The sequence below is a fragment of the Anomalospiza imberbis genome, chromosome 4 (genome assembly GCF_031753505.1).
Source record: "Anomalospiza imberbis isolate Cuckoo-Finch-1a 21T00152 chromosome 4, ASM3175350v1, whole genome shotgun sequence".
NCBI classification, from domain to species: domain Eukaryota; kingdom Metazoa; phylum Chordata; class Aves; order Passeriformes; family Viduidae; genus Anomalospiza; species Anomalospiza imberbis.
Genome location: NC_089684.1, coordinates 1,226,405 through 1,249,985, shown reverse-complemented (window position 1 = coordinate 1,249,985; position 23,581 = coordinate 1,226,405). Strand labels below are relative to the sequence as shown.

The window sequence follows — 23,581 nt, the reverse complement described above, 5'->3', positions numbered from 1 at the left end:
GTCTAAAATCCATAGTATCTGAAGCTGATGTTCCAGCTGATGTTTTGCTTTGGAATGTATCTGAAAATGCCCCAGTGTTGAGCAGGCCAAGCCTAGCTTATAACTTATCCTAATTAAATGTAAAAGGATGGAGTGGTTGTTAATTCTTGCAAAGTTTTGCAGCCATTACAATATTAATCCAAAATCTGCAGGATCTGTTTTTAGCAGATCTTTTAGCCTCGAGAATGTTAAATCCATGTTTCTTTGTTTCTTAAACTGTCCTATCAGGCTGAATGGCTCTACTTTGCATGGTAAACTTAAAGGAGTTAGTGAGCCAGAAAGACAGGAAGTCTAGAGGGTGCATTACTCAGCTTAGCAGCTGACTACCTGATTTCTGATTTTTTTTTTAACCAGTGTGTATTTTTCTATTTTTGTCATTGTCTTTTCAGCAGCTACATTTGAAAGAAAAGAATTACCCTATTGGGTTTTTCTAGTTAAAAGACCCAGACAAAAAAAGCTGATCACCTCAAACTAAGATACATTTTAAGGAGATAATATTTTCAGTCTGGAAAATTGTGACTAAAGAATAGAAAAAATACTTCCTGGAAGTATTGAGTATGTTGCTTAAATTCTGTTGGAAGAGTAGGAGTTTGTGGCGTGTGCCATTTTCAGTGTTGTGTAACGTTTACTGTAAACATGCCAGCAGCAGACTGCCTTATCCATGTCTCAAAAGGAGGGATTCACAGCTCTCCTTTCCATGCAGTGTGGAGGGACCTTGTTCAGGAATGTGAAAACTAGAAAAAATACTTCAGTGATGCACATTCTGCCTTGTTGTAGGCTTGGGCCTAACTTTTTGTAAAGAACATAATATTTTTGTGCTGACCTGTGTTTATTACTACAGTGTTGAAAAGTTCAGTTATAATCATGATCTCCTGATTGTCAGGGAAGTTTGCATTCTTGGTGCTATGCCTGGATCTACTAGTTCAGAGATCTTCATCTGATTTAGTGTTACTGAGGAAGGTCCTACAAAAGGAAGCGTCATCTCAAATGTGTTTTGTCTTTAGGTATTTGTAGACTGCATTACTGGTTAGTCTCTAAATGGTGCTTTTTCTTTAAGAACAGATATTGAATGTTAATGTCTAGAACTATGAAAATCGGGATTCTGATTCTCACCAGATAGAGTTGAGTCTCTGAATACTGACCTTATAACTTGTGGAATTTTTTAAGATGTTCTTGCAGCAGTCAGCTTCTGGACTCAACTTTGGTTCTGTGCAGCTTCCTTCTGGAAATTCTTCAACTGTTCAGCAGCTTACGCCAATAAACATGCAAGGTCAAGTTGTTCAGACTAATCAGACTCAAAGTGGGATGAACACGGGCCATATAAATACTCCACACATGATACAGCAGCAACCTTTGCAGAGTACTGCAACACAGGTAAAATTCTGTTATTGCTTTTACTGGGTAGAATATTTGCTCAAAACCACAGCTGAAACACAACAGCTTCCCTGACATCCCCCTGTTATGAACAAGTGTTTTGAGATTGCTTAAAAAATCATCTACCAGCAGTAGGCTAGTTCCAAACTTTCAAGTGAGAAATTATTGACATTATGTGCACATTTTAGTCTAAGTTGGGCACAGAGATGCTAAAGGAGCAAAAAGATAATTTTGAACAAAGAGTATGCAAGTAGCTGAAAAATTCAGGGAAAAAAAGAACCTGAACAGGAAAAGAAGTTAATGTAAGAGATTCAGATGTCCAAGGTCCAGTCCCACCTCTAAGTCCTCAGTCAGTAGAAATACCTGTATACTTTGAATTAAGAATTTATTTGAATAGAAAAAAAAAAAAACAAAACTGGTAGTTTTGAGGTGTGAGCAGTGACAGTGAGGAGAACAGCTGTAGTACCCCTGGCTATTTTCAACTTACTGTCTCAAAATTTCTTTTCAGCATAATCAACAAAATGTACTTAGTGGACACAATCAACAGTCTTCTCTTGCCAGTCAGTCACAGAACACAGTGTCAGCTCCTTTGTACAACACGATGGTGATTTCTCAGCCAACAGCAGGAAATGTGGTGCAGGTTCCCTCTAGCTTACCACAGACCAACAACCAGAATGCTGCTGCAGTAACCACTTTTACACAGGACAGACAAATCAGGTAAATCTTCAAGACCTGTATTTAAGATGACTGTTTATAACGGTATGCTTATGCAGCTGTACCATATACAAAAAGAATTAAAATAGTGTTAAAAAAGATGGTGTGACTTGTGTTTCAGCCTTGTGGATACAACCCTTGAAATTAAACTGCCCAAAGTAACATGTTTGCAGGCTTATCAAAACCCATGTTATAGCAAAATATGGCTTTGAGAACTCTGCCGTTCTCAAGTGTTTGTGTTGCTTCATAATTTTTTTTTCCTGAAGGTACTCCAAATATCTTTTTCTGTTAACAGATTTTCTCAAGGTCAGCAACTTGTAACAAAACTTGTCACGGCCCCAGTAGCATGTGGAGCGGTAATGGTACCGAGTACAATGCTTATGGGACAGGTGGTGACAGCTTATCCCACTTTTGCTGCCCAACAGCAGCAGACACAGACTTTGTCAATAACACAACAGCAGCAGCAGCAGCAGCAAAGTCAGCAGGACCATCAGCAGCAGCTCACCACGGTGCAACAGCCAACTCAGTCACAGCTGACCCAGCACCCCCAGCAGTTCCTACAGGTAATGAATGTAGAGCTGTCTACAGATTTTCCCAAGTCCTAGCACTTTCAGCATTCCTAGGTTATCCAGGGGGGCTTTACCTGAAAACAAAGCACTTAAAATAGCAACCTGTGAATAAGCCCAATGCATGAGGTAAGTTTATTCTGTAGCTGTTCACTAAAATCCTATTACTTAAAGGAGAAGTGGTCTTTCCTGCAGTGTTACTCCATGCCTTGTCCTGTGTTGTTACATCTTTTTCCCTTTGAATTGCTGTTCTTAATTGACTGGGGGATGGAAAAACAGATGTTTGCTTTAAAAAAGTTTCCATTTTCTCTTGTTAACTTTACATGTTAGTACAGTAAGGTGTGAGAGATGATAGTTGGTCTGGAAAGCAGCACACAGCCCAAAGCAAGACATTTCCCACTAATGTGAGGCATGAAATTCTGTCTAGGCTATGGGGGAGGCTGAGCAGCAAGTAACTTTGTAAGCAGAGAGTAGGGAAGAACCTTGTTTTAGTGGAGAAAGAAGAGAGATTGAGTCAAAAGAGAAGGAAGACAAACCCAGGGGGTCTAGAAATAGGAAATCTCTAAAAAAACCAGAAGGTAGAAGGAATTGATGAGGAAATCTGTTGCCGTTTGTTGATTCCAATTAATTACTGGAACATGGGTCACCCAGCATCTGGAGTTGGTGAAGGAGATGTAGTGGTGGCTCGAACACTAGAGAGGCTGTTTAGCAGGTTGGTAGTGTCTGTATCTCTGTTTCTAAATTTAAAAGTTTATACAATTTTGACTTAATTCTGGTGAAACAGATATGTGAAATATGAAGATCTCGAAAGGTCTGTTCCTGCTCTAGAATTTTGTTCTAGGCAAAAGTCCAGTATTTTTAATACAAACTATTAAAGTGCTAGAATTAGAAGTGAAGCAAATAAATACTCTTTAAAAAGGACAAAAGTACCTTTTCTGCTTCTGTTCACTGGGGCATCTTACAGTCTGATTCTGTAGGTGGAGCAGTTGATGTACTTTACTCTCTGCTTCAGAATATTTCAGGATTGAGATGTCCTAATGCATTTGTACCCATTCTTCATTGTTTTTATTCAGTAATCTTTTGTTTGTGTTGTAAGAAGAATGCTGTTAAAACTAAGTACCATTTCCTGTAGTTAATAAGTGTCCTTCAGAGGGGATGTTTGGGTCTGCAAATGCACCATTTTCTTTGACTGTGCATTCTGTCTGTGGGGAATAAATGTGATCTGTGCCAAATCATGCACTATTTTTTCATTTGACTGCAATGACAGCTACCTACACTTACTCAAACAGATTCTTTATGCCCTACTATGCTTTTGTGGTGTGAAATGAAGACAAATTGCCATGTATTCCTACCTATCACCACAGAAATTCCAAAGACCAATTACAGCTGCTTTATTAATTGTTCAGATGCGCTGATGAAATGTATTAGTATGAACTAATCCTTGCATTGTTTGCTCAGCTTACCTGGCCAAATCTGAAGCTTATTTTGATTGAACCCTTGAAAAAGTTAAAAAGCAGCTAGGCCCATGTTTCTCAGTGCAGTAGGAGAAATGATTTTTTTCTATTTTCGCGTTTTAGACATCCAGGTTACTTCACGGAAATCAGTCGGCTCAGCTTATTCTCTCTGCTGCTTTCCCACTACAACAAAGCACTTTCACTCAGTCCCACCACCAGCAGCATCAGTCTCAGCAGCAGCAGCAGCAGCTGTCACGACACAGAACTGACAAGACGACTGATCCTTCCAAAGTTCAGCCACAGTAGTGTGGGCGCTGCCTCTTTTGGAAGCTGCCTGCCAGGAGGGGCTGCCTCACAAGCGCTTGCACTGAAGCCACAGAGGTAACAGTACGAAGGCTTTCTAGCATCATGGTGTTGAGACCTACTTCTGACTTCTGGAATCTGTTAAGAAAAGCCACAAGATGGTGATGGGGATATGGCCAGCTTTGAGCGTTGCCCCAGTTTCTGTCTTCTAAAGGATTTGCTGCCATGTTGTAATTTGTCCAGGTGAAATCTCCAAATGTGACTGAAAAGAGAGTGATGCTGAAAATATTGGTATTTTTATCAATCCTGTACATTTTTAAAGTATTAAAATGGACATGGAGCAATTGTTTTGAATTAGCAGGAAAAAATGCCAGAAATATAGTCCAAAAACCATCTAATTTTTTTTCAGATGATTACAGGACATTAAATATTTTGAAAATGTTGTGTGAAATCCAGTTCTCTGTTGTACAGATGCTGTAAAATATTGTGTATATGTCTGCATAAAAGGAGAAAGAGCAAAATATTTTATATGATGCATGAAAATGTAATCTGTTATTTGTAGGTTTGAATATGTTTCCCTAAATTCTCACGCCATACTCAGACTAATGTTTTCCTCTGTTCTACCCTTTTGTTTACAACATGATGCATCATTATTTTCACCCTTAATGTGGGCACAAGTCTCTTGTTTGTGCTTTGTCCGTGATGTCAGAGTCTGTTTGGTGAGGTATAGTGTGTTGGTTAGTTGACTGCTTGAAGTTAAATTATTGATGAAGCTGTTTGAACTGGTGATCATGCATCAGGGTTCAGGACATTCAGATTCATAAATATCATCCATCATTTCATAATGAATTCATCGTTTTATTTGAAAAATAGGAATTTGCACTGCTTTCTTGCGGATGGTTTGGAATTTTATTCCCCAAAGCTATCTTTTGATATAGTTCATAGTTGGAAATATTTATGTAAAAGGTTTAAAAAAAAATGACAGTAATTTTCAAGAATGTTTCAGTTATAGGAGTAATTTGCACAAAAATATATTTACATTTAATAACCTTTTGGGCACTTTTTAACCACTTTCTCTGTGGTGAGAATTGTAACTTGTTAAACCATGTTGGAATCTTTTTATTCTCCTTCAAAAATTAGTCAGAACTAATTCAGGGTCATTTTAACAACAACAACAAAACCCATAGTGCCTTGATTTTAATTCAGGTGATAATGTTGAACATCTTGAATTACAATGTCTTGAATCTGTAACCATTTTCAATTTTGAAGTCTTAGCACATTGTCAACCAATCTTGTGTATCTACTTCATAGATATTTCTGTATTGTGTTGATTTTAAAAGTGGTCTGAGTTGAGACCATGAATATTTTTGACTAGTACTCCCCCTCAGACAGTAGCCAGACATACAGGAGTCTCAAAAATCTCAGATCTTTAAGGTAATACTCATTAAAAAAAAAAAAAAAAGTAAACCTTAAAAGACAGGACTCCTTTTGCAGAAGAAGGAATAATAAGCTGGGGGTTTTTTTAATCATTTTTGGAAGCATTTAAAGTGTGTTTTGGGGGAGATCATGATTGCATTTAACACTACCAGGTATTGATTTAAGAGCTATCACTGAACTAAGACTTCAGAAGGCAACTTCACTTTATAAAGAAAATAAAAAGTTCCAACAGATGTGTGCTATTTAAGTAAATGTTGGTAGGTTTTTATGGTACTAGTTTGTGGAAACCAGAAATCCAGAGGAAAATTAATAAATGCTGATAGATCTGATAATTAATTAGAAACAAAAACCAGTAAAAGCAGTTAAAACTAGTGCTAGGGAGAGAAAGCTGGATTAATCTTGAATACTATGGAGGAGTTGAGTGAATGTACTGAAATGGTGATGGTCTGTTTTGTACTGTGGAACAGTTTGATTGTACTACTGGGTGAACCAAACCCACAGGAGGTAATACCAGTTTAGCCAAGCCTTTGATGCCGTTGGTTGTGTTTTGGGGCCAGCCTTTGCCTCTGCACATGTCCCAGCATTAGACCTTTGTTATTCCCCAGTCATAAATCAATGCTTGGCATCAAAAAGCCAAGCAGTGAGCAAGGAAGGACAGTGTGAGAAACACAGTACCAAAGAGAATCCGATTGCTCTCTGCTCCAAGAAGCCTATTGCAACCTGGAGCAAGGAACAGATGCCAATACCAAACGTAGCAAGAAACACATTCCCTTCTTTAAAGGGATTTCTGGCATTCTTCAGACTGGGATATTTGTCAGAGACCTGTTTCTGTAACATTCTATGTAAAGAAATCCTGCCTTGCTCTGCTATCCCTACCACTCCATTCCACCTGTTCCTATGTGAAGCTGCATTGACTGGAGAGGTCTGTGCTATCACTTCTTTGCCTAATGGAAAATAGGTTAGATACAAATTTCTTTAACCAATTACAATTAAAATGTAGTGCTAAAAAAGAAAACTGGGAGAGCTTTAATAGTGCTGTTAGAACTACTGAATAGCGGTAAAATAGGTGTATTAAGCTATTATACTGAGAATTACAGAAATTAGAGATACCAGCCAGACAGTTAATGATGCAGCTTTTTATATAAAAAAATTTCAGTTTCCCATTCTCCCCTCCCCAGATACTCTGGTGTGCTGCTATAAGTCTGTCAGTAAAAAGGCTAAACTAGGAGAGAGAAATTAGATGATGGGATAGCATGGCTGCTGAAAGAGGATAGAGAAACATATGCTTTGATCAAGTAACTTCTTGTAGCCTCAGAGAGAGGTCGTTCAATCACAGAACTGCCAGCTAGTAGAGAAAGGATAGAAGATGGGGAAATTCTAAGGAACTGGAAAAATACAGCACACATTTGAAGAATCCCTGATGTGAATCAGGCAAACTTTACAAAGTCAAGTGTGTAGAACTTAGTCCAGATTGTGTGCAAGCATGGAGATGCTTTGCTCACAGGCAGTGACTAAAAAGTGTATATTTAACAGGTCTGCAGTTTCCCCTGTTGCTGAATGAATTGCTGAACTGTCCTTGAGTTTTAGTGAGATGAGGTCCAGGCTGTTGCCTCTTTCTTAATCAGCCTTTTGCTTCTGCCTGACTCATTTACTACAGACTTACTTGCAACATCCTGATAAATAGCATGACAGTGAATGCTGTGATGCTGCCGGTTCTGGAGCAGAAATGTTGCAGAATGACTCTGACAGAAGGGAAGGGGTCTCTTAAGGGGAGGATTGTATTTGTGAAGAAATGGGCTGGTGATACATAATGGAGTGAAGAGGATGGCATTTACACAGAGTTTAGGAGACAGACATTGTCTGCAATGGGTGAGGCTTTGAAGAAAAGTGTCTGGGATAACTTCAGAGAGAAAAAAGAATATAGCTATTTTTATATTATATTTAATATATATTATATTTGTATATAAACATGAAAGGATTCTAGTAGGAGCTCTCCATATGCCTTCCACTTCATCTAGAAGGTTTACCTTCTGCACTATGGTTCCAGTGTGTCACCACCTTCTGTGGGCATCTCGCCTGCTGCCAAACACCAAAATTAGTAACCCAGCATCCTTACAAGAAATAGGTTTCATTTCAGCTTTATGTAAAAATGAATAAAGTAAAGATATATCAGGCAGTTTTTCACAGGAAAACGAAATTATCTTAAGACTTAAATAGCACTTTCTCTTTTTGGTTGTGGTTTTTTTTTTTTTTTTTTTTTGAGTAATAACAAGCACTTTACTGAAAAGACTATTTGAAAAACAGTTTATTTCTTTAGTCAGTGAAACTGTTAAAAAGGGGGCGCATCGAGGAATAACACGTAAAACTGTCGAGACATTTCTGGAAAATGTTTCTTTATTATGGTGATCCTTTGAGGTTTAGAGTGCAGGATTAAAAAGGCTTCTAAAACTGGTTGCCTTTGTGTTTTACATGGCCAGGGGAAGGGATTAGGTATGATAGCTTCCTTGGAAGGAGGCTTTTTAAGTTGCACAGTTGCCTATGAGAGAGAATCATCTGGAGGCTAATTTGCCTGCTCAGTAATTCTAAGTGTCCCTTAGGATTATAAATTGTGTGAAAATGTTCTGAAGGTTTAAAGATGTGGCCTTTTTCAAATGTTAAAGTTGATTCAAGAATAATTTATATTTTCAGAGATTTAACCCAGGTATTGTTATGAGTGTTTTAAATGTCACGGCATCAGGAGATGTCAAACGTGTCAGATTCATAAGCTTCTCTATTTGAAATAATTATTAAAATTAGATGTACAGTCAGAGGGCTGGAAATGGTTATTTTGATTAAAAGGGAAAAGAGACTAGTTTTAATAATTAACCTTTTATTTTTTTACTTATCCCTGGTGGAAAAAATTGAAGAGAATGAAATGAATTTGGATTAAAAAATACATATTTAAACAAATCATAGTAGATGAGACAACTGTGAGAGAACATTTGAAATTGTCTTGGTTGTCCATGAGACTGGGTAGTTGCTTTTTCACTACCATGATTTTTAACACTACATTCCTTGTCTTTTTCTTTTTTTGTCTTTTTTAAACAGTTGGTTTTAAATACTTCATGCTATGCCATCTGCATGAATTTTGCCAGCATGATATGCTATATTCAAAGAACATATACCTAAATAAAAAGGAAGGGGGGGGAACAAAACACTGTGTCTGAAAAAAATATTTTATGGCCTAATAACAGAGACCCCAGCTATGACTGAGAGATGCTGCATTAATAGACAATCAATCAATGGGTAATTATTTATGAAACACTTTTGGGAATGGTCTTAAAGATGTAACTGCTTTGAAAGCAGTTGGTGAGCTGTCTTTTTCTAACAAGAAAGGTAAAAAATATTTATTTTCAAATATATCAGATTGAATTTTGAGTTTTTGAGCAGTGTTGATTTCACAGTGTCTTGGGTTTCAGTTTTGTTTTGTATTTTTTTAACTGGCATTAGATTTATATACGTAAAAGAAAACAAACAGAAAAACCCTAGTGCCGTTCATATTGACGTCAGGAAATGTAGATACAGTTCCCTGGTGTTCATGTGACCATTACTAACTGTCAATTTTTTAACTGAATAAATGTAACTCATTTAAAATTTTGCTTTCTGTAGCTTCTAAGGTTCTAGAGGTTTTTTTCTGAGTTGCTTGATGTCAGTTTTATCCAAGTTTCACAGTGAAGCGCTCTTACCCTTCCCACGACTGTACCAAAGGCACTCTCTCTCCCCCACCCACAGAACTGACTTGTGAGAAGTTGCTTGATGTCACTTTTATCTTCCCTCCCCTACCCAGACAAATGACTTGTGAGATTTCAGTAAAAATGCATACTGTATTTTTTCCTTGTCTTCTCTCTGTATCTCTTTATAAACGGATGCCCCACTCTAAAGGCTAGAGACCTCTGATTTGTGTATTTACATTATTGCCTTGGAATTTACTCATGCAGCGCTTGATTGAGTGTGCACAACTTAAAACTGCTTTCATACCTCCATGTCTACAGTTCCTGCTCTTGCCAAAGGATGGAGCAGCTCGTTTGGTTGGGCAGAGCCCTTCCCTCATTTTCTGTCACTGGCAAAACACCCGTCTCTTTAAATTGGTGCCACTCCCCTCCCGGGGTATTTCTTCTGCTGGTGAAATGTCAAAGAACAGTATTTTAAAAGGACTAGAGATGGTCTGAAATGTTGGCTCTGCCACTGAGCAGGGAAGCAGAGACTTGCATTTAGCGTCAAGCACAACTTGTTGAGAGCATGTAGCTCCTGCCTGGAAGAGCTGTGTGACAATATGTAACCTGTCAGGGTGGTCTGACCCTCTTCTCACTAATCAAAGTGTAAACATCAATAATTCCAGATGAATTAAATGGTCAGGGAAAGGAGGGCGGGAGGAAAATTGTGTAATTGAAACTGAATGCCTGGAGAAAATGATAAATACACTTGGCCATTTTTACAGTCTGCAGTACTTTCTTTTTCCGTAGTATCACACTGGATGCCCAGAGGAAGATACTGATCTTTTGCGTTTGAGAATTAAATACTACTTGTGCAAGCTGTATTATTACTTCTATTCATACATGAGGCCCCTGTGTCCCAGGAGTGAAACAAAATCAGCTCTAGAAGTGCTGTAGCTGTAGTTAAGAACTGTCACCACCCATTAATGATAAGACTGAGAGCATGTAGCAAGCAAGATCGTCAGTTTTCTTCAAATCGAACTTTGGAAAGAGCAGTACAGTTTTCCATAAACTTGTCATGAAGACGAGTGGTAATTACAACTATTGCCACACCTGGAGCAATTCTGTTAAGTGGTATTTTTGCTGTCATGCGAGGTTGAAAACAAAGCCCATGTTTACAAGAAAATGAAGCTGTTAAGTACTTGTAAAGATTAGCAATCCAAAGCTTAGTTGCACTTCTGACTCTCAGGCATTAGTGATATAAATTCCAGATTTCAGGTGTTCCGAGGATACCATAAAATAGCAAGAGCCTTACTATCATTCTTTGTAGCACAGTCTCTGTCACTGTCAGACCCTTTGGCAAGTACATTCTCCCTTGGGAAGGAAAAGGAAGTGATCCCAAAGAAACATGCAGCTATGACAGTGCCCACGTCAATGGGAAATGCTACAGATATGACCCAGCATCTCCATTAGCAGAAGCCTGTAGCTGTTAACTTGCCAAGGGTGCCAACTTCAGGGGCCACACAAGGGCATGTCTGGGAAAATGCCACGTCCGTACAGCAAGTGCCATTACATCCTTATTTCCGTGGCTCTGGAAATTAATAATAACTCAGATTACATTAGGATGAAACAGTCTGATCCTCTTGATTTAAGATCTGATTTTGTTTTTTAGATACACAGTATCTGGGACAAACATGGAAGTACACTGAACTACCAACCTCTTTCTAGAAACAAAACCGATCACGTAAATCCGGTGGCAGCGTTCCAGAGCCAGCCTGAGCAGGAGGGGCAGCTGAGGTGAGGGACAGCCTGTATGGCAGCAGGCTGCCTCTTGCAGTGCTCAGGGAACACAGCCCCTCTCTCACTTGCAGGGTTTCTGACTCACAGACCTCCAGACAGCAAGCCCAGGCACCAGCCCAGCACACACACACCTGCTGGCATTACCCTAGGAAGAGCAGGCTTGCTGGTGATCTGGTCCTGTACTTTGGTTCAACAGGTTCCCTTTGAAAAACTTTGTCCTGGCAGGATGGAAGATTAGTTTGCTTTGGTCTTGGCTTACTGCACTTTGCCATATACAGAGTAAGGAGACAGGCTTTATCTAAGGATTGGGAATAGGCACCTTTGAAAATAGCAATCACAAGCTTTTCTCATTGCAGACATCTCGGTTGATGTGAGAATTTTCCATCCCAGTAGAACTGACCATCATGATCTCCATTTTACTCCTATTGTGTGGAAGCGAGGAATTACTGGCAGTGTGCACTCCCAAGCCTCTGCTTGTGCAATGTGCAGTCAGAGCTGTAAATTCCTGCTTTAGATGCTGCTTTGGGGTCATTTGGCAGCAGCTGCAATCAGCTGCATCTCACCCCAGCAGGGAAAGCTGCAGGATGGATGGAAACCTGTGGTGGACATTTGCCCATTTCCCATGCTGCAGGCACAACATGTTCCCTTCAATGCTTGAGCTCTCACTCGCTGCATTTCATATTCTCCAGCTACAAAAGAACAAGAAAGCGAATAGCATTGTGGCAATCACGGCTTCAGCTGGTTACATTATATATAAATGCCCATACACTCTATATTGCTTGCATCTCAAGTATCCAGGTACTTGAGAGCACACCCCTCTTGCTGGCAATGTGCTACAACAACAAGAAGCCTAAAATCCCAGCCCCCGAACGAGCCAACAGGTGGGAGCAGGCCAGAGTGCAAGTCCTTTGAGACACTGTGGAGGGATAAGGCCAAGTCTGTGCTGGAAACCGCACAGCAGACACAGCACTGCTAAGAACCTGTCACTGGATCCCTCCATCGCCCTCAACAGTCTTTGCTTATGTCCCAGCTGGATTCTTTAAACTGTGAAAAATTCCAGCAGGCACTCGACAACATAAAATCACAGTCACTAGCAGTAACTACTGCAGCACCTTTCAAAGCTTCTACTAAAATTTCATGAGCTATCTAATTTCATGCTAGACTTCCAACAAGTCAATGTTTGTGCTTTAAAAAAAAATAAAATTAAAGGTACTCTAACACCACTATTCAAACTAACCTGCCTTTGAGAGCAGCCAAATACATTGCTATGACTGGGCAAAAGCAGTACTTGACATCTGTGTAAGTTCGTAATAGTAAAGTAGAGATGTGGAAGTTCCAGAGATGTGTTGTGCAACTTAACGCTCACCTCTACAAACAACCTCTTGAAGAGCTTCATTCTTCTGTTGATCCTATGATCCTAGCTGTTCATATCAAAAAATAGCATTAAGCAACACACACAAACTTTGGGAAGCTTCTACAATTAGAACATGGCAAACTGGGTTGGCTTTTTGGATTTTGAGAAAAAAAATTCCGTGTCTTTTCCCAATTACATTTCTATTCCTAAAAAGAAAAATCAGGTGGCACCACTTCTGATTAACACAACTAGAAGCTGTCCCACAAACAGAAATTTAGGCTCTTTCGTGCAGATCCCTGTTCCTGCCTTGTTTTAACATGACCTCTGCTACAAATGCACTCCCTACCAGAGATGAAACTCATCATCGACAGTGTGGGTCCTCAGACTGTGGTAAAGAAGAGGCTACAGGTTTTGTCTACCAAGTTTGCTTCAAAAGGAAAAAAAAAAAAAAACCCAAACAAAACCCCTTAAAACAACCCAAAAAAAAAAATCCCAAACCACCAAACCATACAGTTCCTTTGGGCCGAGACATGAACATGTAGACCCCTTAAAACAAAACCCCTTAAAACAACCCAAAAAAAAAAATCCCAACCCACCAAACCATACAGTTCCTTTGGGCCGAGACATGAACATGTAGACCCGGAGCCCAAAATGGCAGCCTGTTTTCATACCTCTGTGCATGCCCAGCATTGCACTGCTGCAGTCATAAGAGTCTGAGAAATGTGGCATTAAGGGTTTTCTGGAAAGAGAAACCTAAGAGAAGGATTAGGGGCAGCTGTTTCTGATCTACAAATGGAATGGTCAAATCTGTGATGCTCCATTAGTACTTCAGCTTCAAAAAGGCAGATTAATAATATTAGAAACCATATCAACCATCTTCCAAGACTGCTACAAGATAGATCTTCATGAGTTATACGGGCTCAGAATCCAAATCACCTTTGGAGAGCAGAGATAAGCATGTACTTCTGCAACCCATGTATCTTCAGTGCTCAACATTTTCAAAGGCTTCATAGCACTGGCATTTATCAGTAACTGAAACAAATTTAGCAGACTTTCCTCACCTAAAGTACATAATCACTAGGTAAACCTTTGTGGCAGGAACTATGGCAGCCATCAAAACCAAACTGAAAATAACACAAATTGAGACACTATGTTTTATTAATACTCTTCCAGATTACATTTCTATTCCTAAGAAGAAAAATCAGGAATACATCTAAACCTAAGAATTCCATTACTGCTCAGTCCTGGGAATAGAGCATGGTTAAGTTGGACCACTTCATTACTTTCTGTATACCTTAATATTAAAAAAAAAAAAAAAAAAAAAAAAGTCAAATAATACTAGCTCCAGCCAGATTGCATATTTAACACAGTAGGTTGTTAATCATCCCACATCAATTTCCTGATAAAAATCCCTGATTGAGAAGTTTTCCCCCTAAATTAAGTTTATAACATTCTCTGTTGGTTGGCTTAGCCATTGGATGGCATAGGAATTGCTCCCAGGTTTCTTGTTGCTTAGGTTATCCAGCCTCAGGTGCACCATGGAACCACCATCTCTGGAAGTGGAGCCAGCAGTTTTCTCCTTAACAGTCTGCTTCAAGAGGCCTGAAGAATCAGCTCTTGAAAAAAACAGGAAAGGTGGCTGTGTGGATCAGAGGAAGAAAAGAGAAATTCTCAATACTTCAGAGAGTAGATCCTTGAACTCGGCTGAGCCAGGTCCAGCAAGTGAGAAAACCACTCAAATCCCACCATGGGAGCAGGCACCACAGCACAAACCAGACAATAAGCAGATCTCCCCTGCAGAAGCTGTCCATAAATGCATCAATCCCATGAATCATCCACTATAAAAAGTTCAGTGTCTCATCTTCAGCATTGTTTAACTAGAATTCTGTACATTATATACAAAAATGCACAAGGGTAACTGCTTAATGCTTCCAATCCTTGTTCTTTTACAGCAATGAAAAATTTTAAAAACCAGAGTCTGGACTTATAAATAGTGCAGAAAATGCAAATGCTAAGAAGACAATGCCTCCTATGATTGTCACTGAAAAGGAAACACAAAACAAGAAGAAATTAGATATCAAAAAGTAATTATATTCCATGGCACATTACAGATGTTATTTTTTTTAATGTCTGACTCCCAAATAACCTCACTTAATTCATGCTACAAGCAGTGGACGTTGTTTCTAGCTCAGTATTGGGATGCTCATATGCCAACCCACTGTCTAACTGCTTCTCCAAGAATATATTCTGGCCCACAGAAGGAAGCTTTGTTTTACTCATTACTTGAGCCAGTATAAAACTAGGTTAACACCTGCTGTTGAGTATTTGGCTGAAAATAGGATAGGATATTCTCATGCCAGAGCAAGCCATCAATTGTGACTGACATATATTTAGCATTTTTTGCACATTTTAGGCAACTGTACTGAAAGTATAAAAAAACATTAACTGCTTGCAGTAGCCACAATCTGCTAGAGGCTGGGAAAGAATTCTGGGAAAGCACCACTGTATACATTCCCCAACTTTTTAAACAAACTAATGTGCTAGAAGGATCTTTGGTTTAATCCAAGGCTATTTCTGTGGCTCAAGATCCACACTGTGCTTGGAGCATATGAAACCATTGTTAGATTAACATTTTGTCACCAATTTCCTCAGCAAACAAACACAACAGAGTGCATGTTTCTCTTTTAGCAGTGAAGTTGGTTTTTTACCACCTCTGCAACTACAGAACAAACATTCTGAATGAACATCTATATAGGAAACAGCTTCACAGGATTATTCTTGGGAGCAAGAAATCTCACCACATCATAGGACTGATAGTGGAAGCAAGCTGCAACCTTAGTTAAGGAAAAACACACAACCCAACGTAACCTTATTGGTCTTGCCTGTTGCAATTAGCAGGTATGATGAAAAAAAAATTATGCCATACACAGTAGTTTTGATGGCTTTTAAATGGCTGGTGTAAGTCATTAGGATGCAATTTTCTTGCTCATCTGATGGTCTAGACTCAGAATTGCAACAGAAATTCTATTATCCACTGTCAAACAATAAATACTGACCATTTAAAACAGTGTACTTCATTCCACTGGTCTCCTAAAAGAAGTAGCTAATGGTGAAGCAAAACCAAGTGGAATGTAAGACAGACTCAAAAAAAATCCCCAAATAACCCAAAACAAACCACCCGTTTTTATGAGTTTTCCAAAAGGTTCGAGAGACACTGTTCCCAAGCATGCAGCTCTTTACACCACAAACACTACCAGCATTAAATTTTTTTGGTTAGAGTGAGTTTTCACTTACCAGTCCTAACAGAAATTTTTTGTGCTATCATTCTCCCTCCAATAACTGCTAAACCAGTGCACAGGCAATGTCCCACTGTTCCTCCTACTGCCACACCATAAGGGTCCTAAGGGGAAAAAAAAGCACAAAGGGATAAATCATCACTGTTGGAAACCCACTAGTCCTGCCACGACCTCGGAGCAGTGCTTTGATTCCCTGCTTGCAGACTGCCAAGCATGGAGGATACTGCCTGGTGATTCCTCTGCTCTGCTGTTCAGCACGGTCTTAAAGACTAGTAATAGTGCACATCAGCTGGTGAGACAGACTTAAATCCAGCCTAAGACAGGAGCATATAGCATGTTTCATCCATGCAGCATCTTTAAGTTGTTCATTATAGATCCAGAAATTACTCCGCTGTAGTTAAACCAACAAGCAACCTCTAGAGGGAAGGTGGCAGCTGTTGATAAACACAACATGCATCAGCTGGAAGAACACCAACCTATCTATAAAGAGTGAAGTAAGTCCTTGAACTGCAAATGAAAGCTTTCAGCAGCTACAACATTCCAAGTTCTTTGCCCTTCTTCACCCACTTGTGCTCCACACTCTGCCCTGCTCCATCATCCAAAGAGGGAAGCATAAGCATGACAGACCAGAAGTCCAGAGGATAATAAATTATTTTATAATTTACTGTCAACAACAGCTTTTCACATCCCTGAATAACAAGCAGCTCCTCAGTGTGTGAACAACTGCACTACATAAAAAGGTTTCTCAGATCTCCTGAGAAATTACACAGCTAAGGACAGCATATGGCCCCTGCTCATCTCTATGACACTTTTAGTTCCAAGAGGGGAAAAAAAAAGCTGCTGCCATCACCTAAGGAATGCATGAAACCTCAGAAAGGCAAACAGCAAAACTGTCTAAGAAATTCTGTTGTTTGAAGACAACACTCACAAGCCCAAAAGAACAAAAACCACACGCCAGTGAGAAAAGGTGGCAAGCACCAAGCAGTTGGCAGTTTGGAAAGCACCAAGAAGTGCAGGAAGAAGCAGGGCTGGGCCAGCAGATCAAACAGGCCCCTAGAAGCAGGACCCAGAGTCCCTGAATATCCCTACAGTCAGCAATTACCTATACAGCCCTCACTGGCAGGAGGTGGATCCCCCCATTCCATCATAATTATTCACTAATTTTGAAAGTCAGTATCAAGATACCTCCATGTTTTGTTTGGTAGCTCTCTTATGAACAGTTCATATTCTACAGGTACAGCCTACAGGCTTTAACCACAATGCTCAGCACTTCACAAACCAGACTAAGAGTCTGACAGACACTTCCTAAGGGGACACTTAGGAAATGCAAACCAGAAGTCAACAATCCCCTGTAAAAAGATGGGCTTAAGCAACTTGCCTAGCAAACTGGGCAGAGGCTGTAGTGCTTCCTTTTTTTCCAAGAACAATTAGGTCATCCTCTCCTGCTGTTAGCTCTAAATATCTTCCCTACACTGTAACAGAGACAAGAGGTTCCTGCAGGTTACAGCCCTGATTTATCCTAGGGAATGTCTGAAAGTGCACCTGAAAGAAGCATGAGTCCTAGGGGAAAAAAAATGTAAATTATCTCAATGCATGAAAGAGCACAGGCAAGCTATTTATGTTCATTAAAAGCTTGACTATAAGCCTTCATCTTCCTGTAAGTGTAATACAGCTATATACACTCTAATCACCACAATAAATATAATATACAGCATTACTTAGTGCCCAGCAGACTGTACCATATTAACTCATATTTTTAACAAGAGGTATCTGAGCAGATTATCTTTCTAACAGCTTAAAGCTTGATGGAATCTTTTAAAGTTACCCAGTTAAAACTGAATGACCAGAAAGAGCAAAGAAACATCTCTCAACACTCTAACAAACCCCAATTGTTGTCAGCTGCATGACATGAAGCAGCTGTTTCCAGAAATGCCAGTGTAGTCCCAATCATGTAACAGTAGTTTTAACACTGCACAGAGCTTCAGTGCATTTACTGTCAGGTCTGGACACAAACTACGTAAGGCACATCAAGGCAGCAGGTGTGAATCTGCTATTTCCTGCAAGAGAATTTTGTCTCCTACCTCTCTTTGAGCAACCCAAAGAAGGCAAAAGAACAGCAGGGATTCTGCAACACTCACCTCTCTGGCAGCCAAGACTATGGTTGTTAATTGGGAACGGTCGCCCCATTCTGCTAAAAATGTTAAAGTAAAAGCTTGAACAAAGATTGGTGAAATAAAGTGTAGCCACTTCTTCTGAGGTATAGTGGTGCCTGGCCCAGATTCCACATCTCCTGGCCCATTTAACAGTTTAGTTCTCTGAAGCTGTGGAGGTCAAGGGAAAAAAAACAACCAGTTAAAAATGTCATCCAAACAACCCAAATGAAACATTTAAAAATAAAGCTAGACATTTCATTTCTAGAATGTTATTAGCCACTGCCGGCTGCACTATCAACATATTTATACAGTCACCATTACAAAAAAAAATAGCTAAGTATATGCACATATGTATGTGTGTGGAAATATACACACATATATATAGTTGTAATCAGCTCTAGCCTTTGATTACTGTCCATCTTGTACTGCTTACAAATAAAGTGTCTGACCATAAAAAGAAGTAGAAGTAGAGCCAAAAATAAACTGTTGGTGTCCTCTCTGTAAGTAATGCATTAAAAACACATCAAAAACACCCATGCTAAGCAGAAGGTCCCTTCTAAGAAGCCAGGCTTGCCACAGGACTGGAATCACCTGCTGAAAGAACCTCCAGGGCTTCCATCCCATCTACCACACATTTTCTGTGTCAGTTTATCAGTCACAGACACGTCTGAACACCCCAAACTTGACAGTGCTGCTCTGCAGCTTCGCAGCTGTAGTTCTTCCACCTGCTGTAACTAACAGCAATTTCATTACTTACTTCCTCATCTTTTTTTTTAATTTCTGCTTGAACTTCCTCCAGCTCTTCCTGACCTTCATCTGGACTCATTTTCAAGCCTTCCCGAAGCATTCGGATGCCAAAGATTGCAAACAGTGCTGTTGATACATAGTATGTGTACACACGAGGAATAACCGTGGTGGCATAGCCAAACAAAACTGAAAAGAAAACAAATGTGTCATTAAAAAAATAAGCATGAGGATGATAATTGTTTTTCTCATATCTAAGAAATGCTTGCTAGCAATATCAGCAATCCAAATATCCACTGATAAATAAATACTGCATCTTTTGTTAGTTTTGTATAATTTTCTAAGTTTTTGGAGGATAACATGCTAGAAACTCCAACCATTACTGGTTATGCCAGAGACTGAAGTCCACTGAGACAGAGACAATGCACTCCAGCCAAAGCTGAGGTGCTGCTATTCCTGAGAGCCAGTCCAAACAACATCATCTTTTCTATCAAGGTCTGTGCAAGTCCTGTCTTTCTCCATAGACACCACTAAACTACCATCTGTAATTGTGTTAGTCATAGTGTATCCCGGTTAATTCCATTTACATGCTGGATAGCATCTCTTTCCAATCATTTCATTTATCAGATGAAGTTAGAATAAGATTTTCAACAAGGTAAATCTACCAGGCATATCTACACATCATCCAGCTGGGTGAATCCATGTCTGCCTTCCTTTGCCAAGTGCACATTACTATTCCCTTGTCCCTCATGTTCCCCACACACACACAGTGTGACCAACTTTGATCTTTCTTTATTTCAAAGGCAGATCCCACTTAGAGACTGAAAAGCAACCTTCACGGTGCGTCTTTTAGAGGTATTGAGGGTGATTAAACTAAGCCAAAACTAGTTCTTAAATAAGAAATATGTGTCCAGGTCAAAGTACTTAGTTTTCACAAAGTAAGACCACTTAGCATTTCTGACAGAAAAAGGCCTATAAAAAGGGAAGAAATAAAGAGTCCACACCAACCATTCAAGGTTGTTTGGACCATGCACTCACAAATGTTTCTGCTACTTCATTCCACAAGCAATTAGCTAAAAGGAAGCATATTACCATAATTGCTTTTCTGTACATACCTTTTTAGTTGAAAAATGCACTCAGAAGTTACTACCTGATCTAGAAATAATTCTGCACTGCCACTACCAGAAGTAAGAATGAGACCAGAATCAATCAACCTTATTACTCATAAACACAGCACATACACACACATATAGCAGTAATATTTGCAAAGCTAAATAAACCAGGAGTTAAACTAAACTTCTTTAAAAAGACTGAAAATACTGCAAGAAAGCTAGACAAAAAGGCTATATTTTTCCTAGCATTTCTTACATATATAAGCATAGACACAGTGAAATAATCAGAACTGTAAGACAGTTTATTTTGTCAAGCACATCTTGAAAAAATATCCCAAGTAGATTACTTGGAACTGAAGAGTTTAAGTGAGTGTATCTTCATGAAATCAAGGTGGTCAAACCCCCCAGGAATCTCCAAACTCAGCTTGTATAAAACAAGAGCAAGAGATTGGAGAAGGAAAGGGTGTGGGGGAGGAAGAACCAAACAACAAAACAAGTTCCTTTCTGAAAAGGGAATAAATAATTGGGAATCTCTAAACTGGGGGATAAAAGCAGAAAAAGAAAGCTTTTATGAGAAAGCATTAAAAAAGGTTTGAATAAAGAATTTGTATAGAAAAAGAGAGCCATAAGGGCAGGAGAAATTACACAAAATGCAAGTGGAAACTGCTCTAACTAAAGCTGCAATAATCGCAGCCGTGTACACAGCAACAGCTACACAGCCAAAAACCATTCACAGAAACACTTGCCCAGCAGCCTGCAGCAGTGAGCTGGCTGTCTCCAGCGTGTATAAACCAATCATCACTATTTCAAGTACTTCTGAAATGGGCACGGTGAGAAATGAGCACACAGACAAACTCTGTGCTGTATCTGCTGCATGGACCTGAAGGCTGCTCCATTTCACAGTCACAGCTACCTAAGTGCCCAGGGCTACAGGTTCCTCAAGTGCCACCTGACTCCTCGGTCCTGCTCCCGCCCCTCCGTCTTCCACTTATGCAGCTCCCAGCACAAACCCCAACAGCTCTGTGTGCAGGACTACAAGTCAGATGAGGAAAAGGTGTCATCATACAAAGAATCTTTTGCCTTAGGAGGAAAAACAGAAGCCACTCCCACATTCCCTTTGGGCACACCAATTTAACAGGAGTAAAAAAAAAAAAAAAAAGTAAACCAGTCCAAAAATCAAAGGAAGTGCTTAGGCTCTCCATCTCATTCCCCTTCCTTAAACTATGGTTGAAGCCTAGGGAACACAAAGACTTCATTACAGGAAAGAGCCTAAATACTCCATCTGGGATTCCATGCTCTGCAGGGAAAACTTCACACTCTCCTCAAAACAGAAAACTGCATATACGTACTACCTGCATTCCAATTACGGTTTTTGGATAAATACACACCCACTGCTTCTTAACTGAAAAACCCAGAGTGCTAACCTGATAAACACGTCATCAGTCCCAGGGCAAGCATAGCACCAGCCAGTACGGTCAGACGGTTGTAGCGCATGGCCATGATGGCCGCGATGAAGAAGGTCTTGTCCCCCAGCTCCGACACGATGATGACCGATATAGCAGCCACGAAGGCATGAATAAAGCCCAGGTTAGTCTTGTCAGCTGACTCTTCACTGACAATGTGGACTGGAGCAACCAGCGAGGAGCCTTTCTGTAAGAAGTGGGGGGAGAGAGAAAAAGACAAAACAAATCCTCATCAATTAGGTTTGAATGCTTAGTACACAGAAATACAAAGCCTTGTATTTCTCCCGTCATACCATCCTGTGTAGAGTGACATTTTAAGCAGATACACCTCTCATGCTCATTAATGATCATTAAGTAGTTCTTGGCTGCCACCCGCCTCAAATTGCCGGTTAGAAAGAGGAACTGGAAAGCGGATCCTGCTGATTATTAAAACATTACTTCACCATGCACCCTATTACCAGAACATGAGAACCACCATTACAACAAAACATGGTCAGCTCAGGCCCAATACTGCTGTCTTTAGAATCCCATTTTATCACCTTAACCATGAACAGTTTTCTGATATGAATATTAGTAAGTGCTTCAAAATAAAACTGGGTGACTATGATACCTTAGAAAAAAAAGAAGCCCATTCAAAAATGGTCAGGATCATTTTCTCCCCTTGCAAAATCTTTGCATCTCAGGTGACTTAAAATTTCACAGATTCATAGAATGGGTTGGGTTGGACAGAACCTCAGCAATGATCTAGTTTTAAGACTCCTGCAGTGGGCAGGAACATTTTTCACTAAACCAGATTGCTCAGAGCTCCATCCAACCTGGCCTTGAACACTTCCAGGGATGGGGCACCCACAATTTCTCTGGGCAACCAGTACCAGTGCCTAACCCCTCTCACATGAAAGAATTTATTCCTATTGTCTAGCCTACATTTTACCTCTTTCTGTTGAGCCCAAGCCAAATTTTGTGCCAGCTTCCATCAGCTTCTTCTCCACTTGCTCTGTGTTTGCTGAAAACTAACTTTAAGACTCTCCAGTGGTAAAACCAGACCAGCACACTCCAGTTCCCATTCACTCACCTAAGTGTTTACTTCTACACAGAGTGAGGTATCTGGGATCAAAAGCAAGGCCCAAGACCTCTATACCGATGTTCACATCCCTGAGCAGGGATGGCTGAGAAAGCTTGTTCCAGCACATCCACCAGCAGACAGCCCGCAGCGTGTTTTGGCATGACGGCTTCCCAGCATTGCACTTCCAGCAGCGCTCCAAGTTTCCCGGGGTTGCTGTTTAGCTCCCACGCTCCGTGTGACACACTGACTTCCCAGAGCTCCTTCACACTGACTTCCCAGAGCTCCTTCACACTGACTTCCCAGAGCTCCTTCACCTTTCGCAGCACTCTGTGTTTTCTGCTTCGCGTGTGTGACACCCGGCGTGCTCGATGTGCTACACCGAGCCACGCGTCAGCAATTTTTCCATCCCTCTGTGCGAGCAGTGGAACTAGAATCCCCTCACCGAGAACACCGCTTAGTAGGTTCTAACGCAAAGGAACTGATATCAATTGCTGAGAGAAAAAAAACCTGGCAGCTTTAGAGTAGCAACAAAGCCCGCTTTCAGATGCTTCTGCGGGGGAGAGAGAGCACTGACCCCTTTTTCATGTAGGACCTAGACGTCCCTCTTTTAGCAGAAAAAGGCGAGGACGCGGTGGCCCCGCAGCCCTCCTCTTTTCCGCTAAAAGCGGGAATTTCGGAGCCCGACGGCCCCCGGAAGGCGCGGCCCGTCCCCGCCTCACCTCAGCCCGCGGCTCCGCGCCCTGCGCCGCCGGCGGTGGCGGCGGCTCCTTCTTCCTGCCGGGCTCTTCCTCGGGAGCGGCGCGGAGCCGCGCCGGGGCCGCCAGCAGCAGCGCGGCCGCCAGCAGCAGCGCGGCGGCCCGCGGCAGCAGCGGCGGCGGCAGCGGCGGCGGCGGGGACCCCATGGCGGCCGAGCGCGGAGCGGGGGGCGGCGCGAGCCCCGGCTGAGGGCGCCGCGTCACCGCCCGCGCCGCGGCCCCGCGCCCGCTTCCTGCCGCCGCCCCGCCCCGCGCCGCGCCG

General features: G+C 40.9%; 3 protein-coding genes across 9 annotated transcripts in view; 1 reads left to right on the top strand and 2 right to left on the bottom strand.

The window, feature by feature from the left end:
- The window catches only part of CLOCK (clock circadian regulator), a 60,499-nt gene extending 54,582 nt beyond the window's left edge, over positions 1–5,917 (top strand). For all 7 annotated transcript variants that reach the window (XM_068186749.1, XM_068186752.1, XM_068186747.1 and 4 more), the window contains 4 exons: positions 1,207–1,413; positions 1,922–2,130; positions 2,423–2,690; positions 4,271–5,917. In XM_068186749.1, coding sequence (XP_068042850.1) covers positions 1,207–1,413; positions 1,922–2,130; positions 2,423–2,690; positions 4,271–4,453 — 867 coding nt within the window. In that variant the 3' untranslated portion in view covers positions 4,454–5,917. The remainder of the gene's footprint in view (positions 1–1,206; positions 1,414–1,921; positions 2,131–2,422; positions 2,691–4,270) is intronic.
- Positions 1–23,581, bottom strand: part of EXOC1 (exocyst complex component 1) — a 204,396-nt gene that overhangs the window by 168,449 nt on the left and 12,366 nt on the right. The window lies entirely within an intron of this gene.
- Positions 14,376–23,528, bottom strand: TMEM165 (transmembrane protein 165). The gene is made up of 6 exons (XM_068186746.1): positions 23,284–23,528; positions 21,463–21,688; positions 18,940–19,115; positions 18,168–18,350; positions 16,028–16,133; positions 14,376–14,774 (listed from the first exon to the last, which is right to left on the bottom strand). Exons 1-6 carry the CDS (start codon positions 23,464–23,466, stop codon positions 14,698–14,700), a joined length of 951 nt encoding a protein of 316 aa, XP_068042847.1. The 5' UTR covers positions 23,467–23,528; the 3' UTR covers positions 14,376–14,697.

Excerpts from the sequence above, each read along its gene's own strand:
- TMEM165 (XM_068186746.1), bottom strand. The coding sequence starts at position 23,466 with ATGGGGTCCCCGCCGCCGCCGCTGCCGCCGCCGCTGCTGCCGCGGGCC. Across the intron at positions 21,689-23,283 it reads GCGCGGAGCCGCGGGCTGAG|AAAGGCTCCTCGCTGGTTGC; the intron begins GTGAGGCGGGGA and ends CACTTCTTACAG. Across the intron at positions 16,134-18,167 it reads TAGTCTTGGCTGCCAGAGAG|GACCCTTATGGTGTGGCAGT; the intron begins GTGAGTGTTGCA and ends TTTTCCCCTTAG.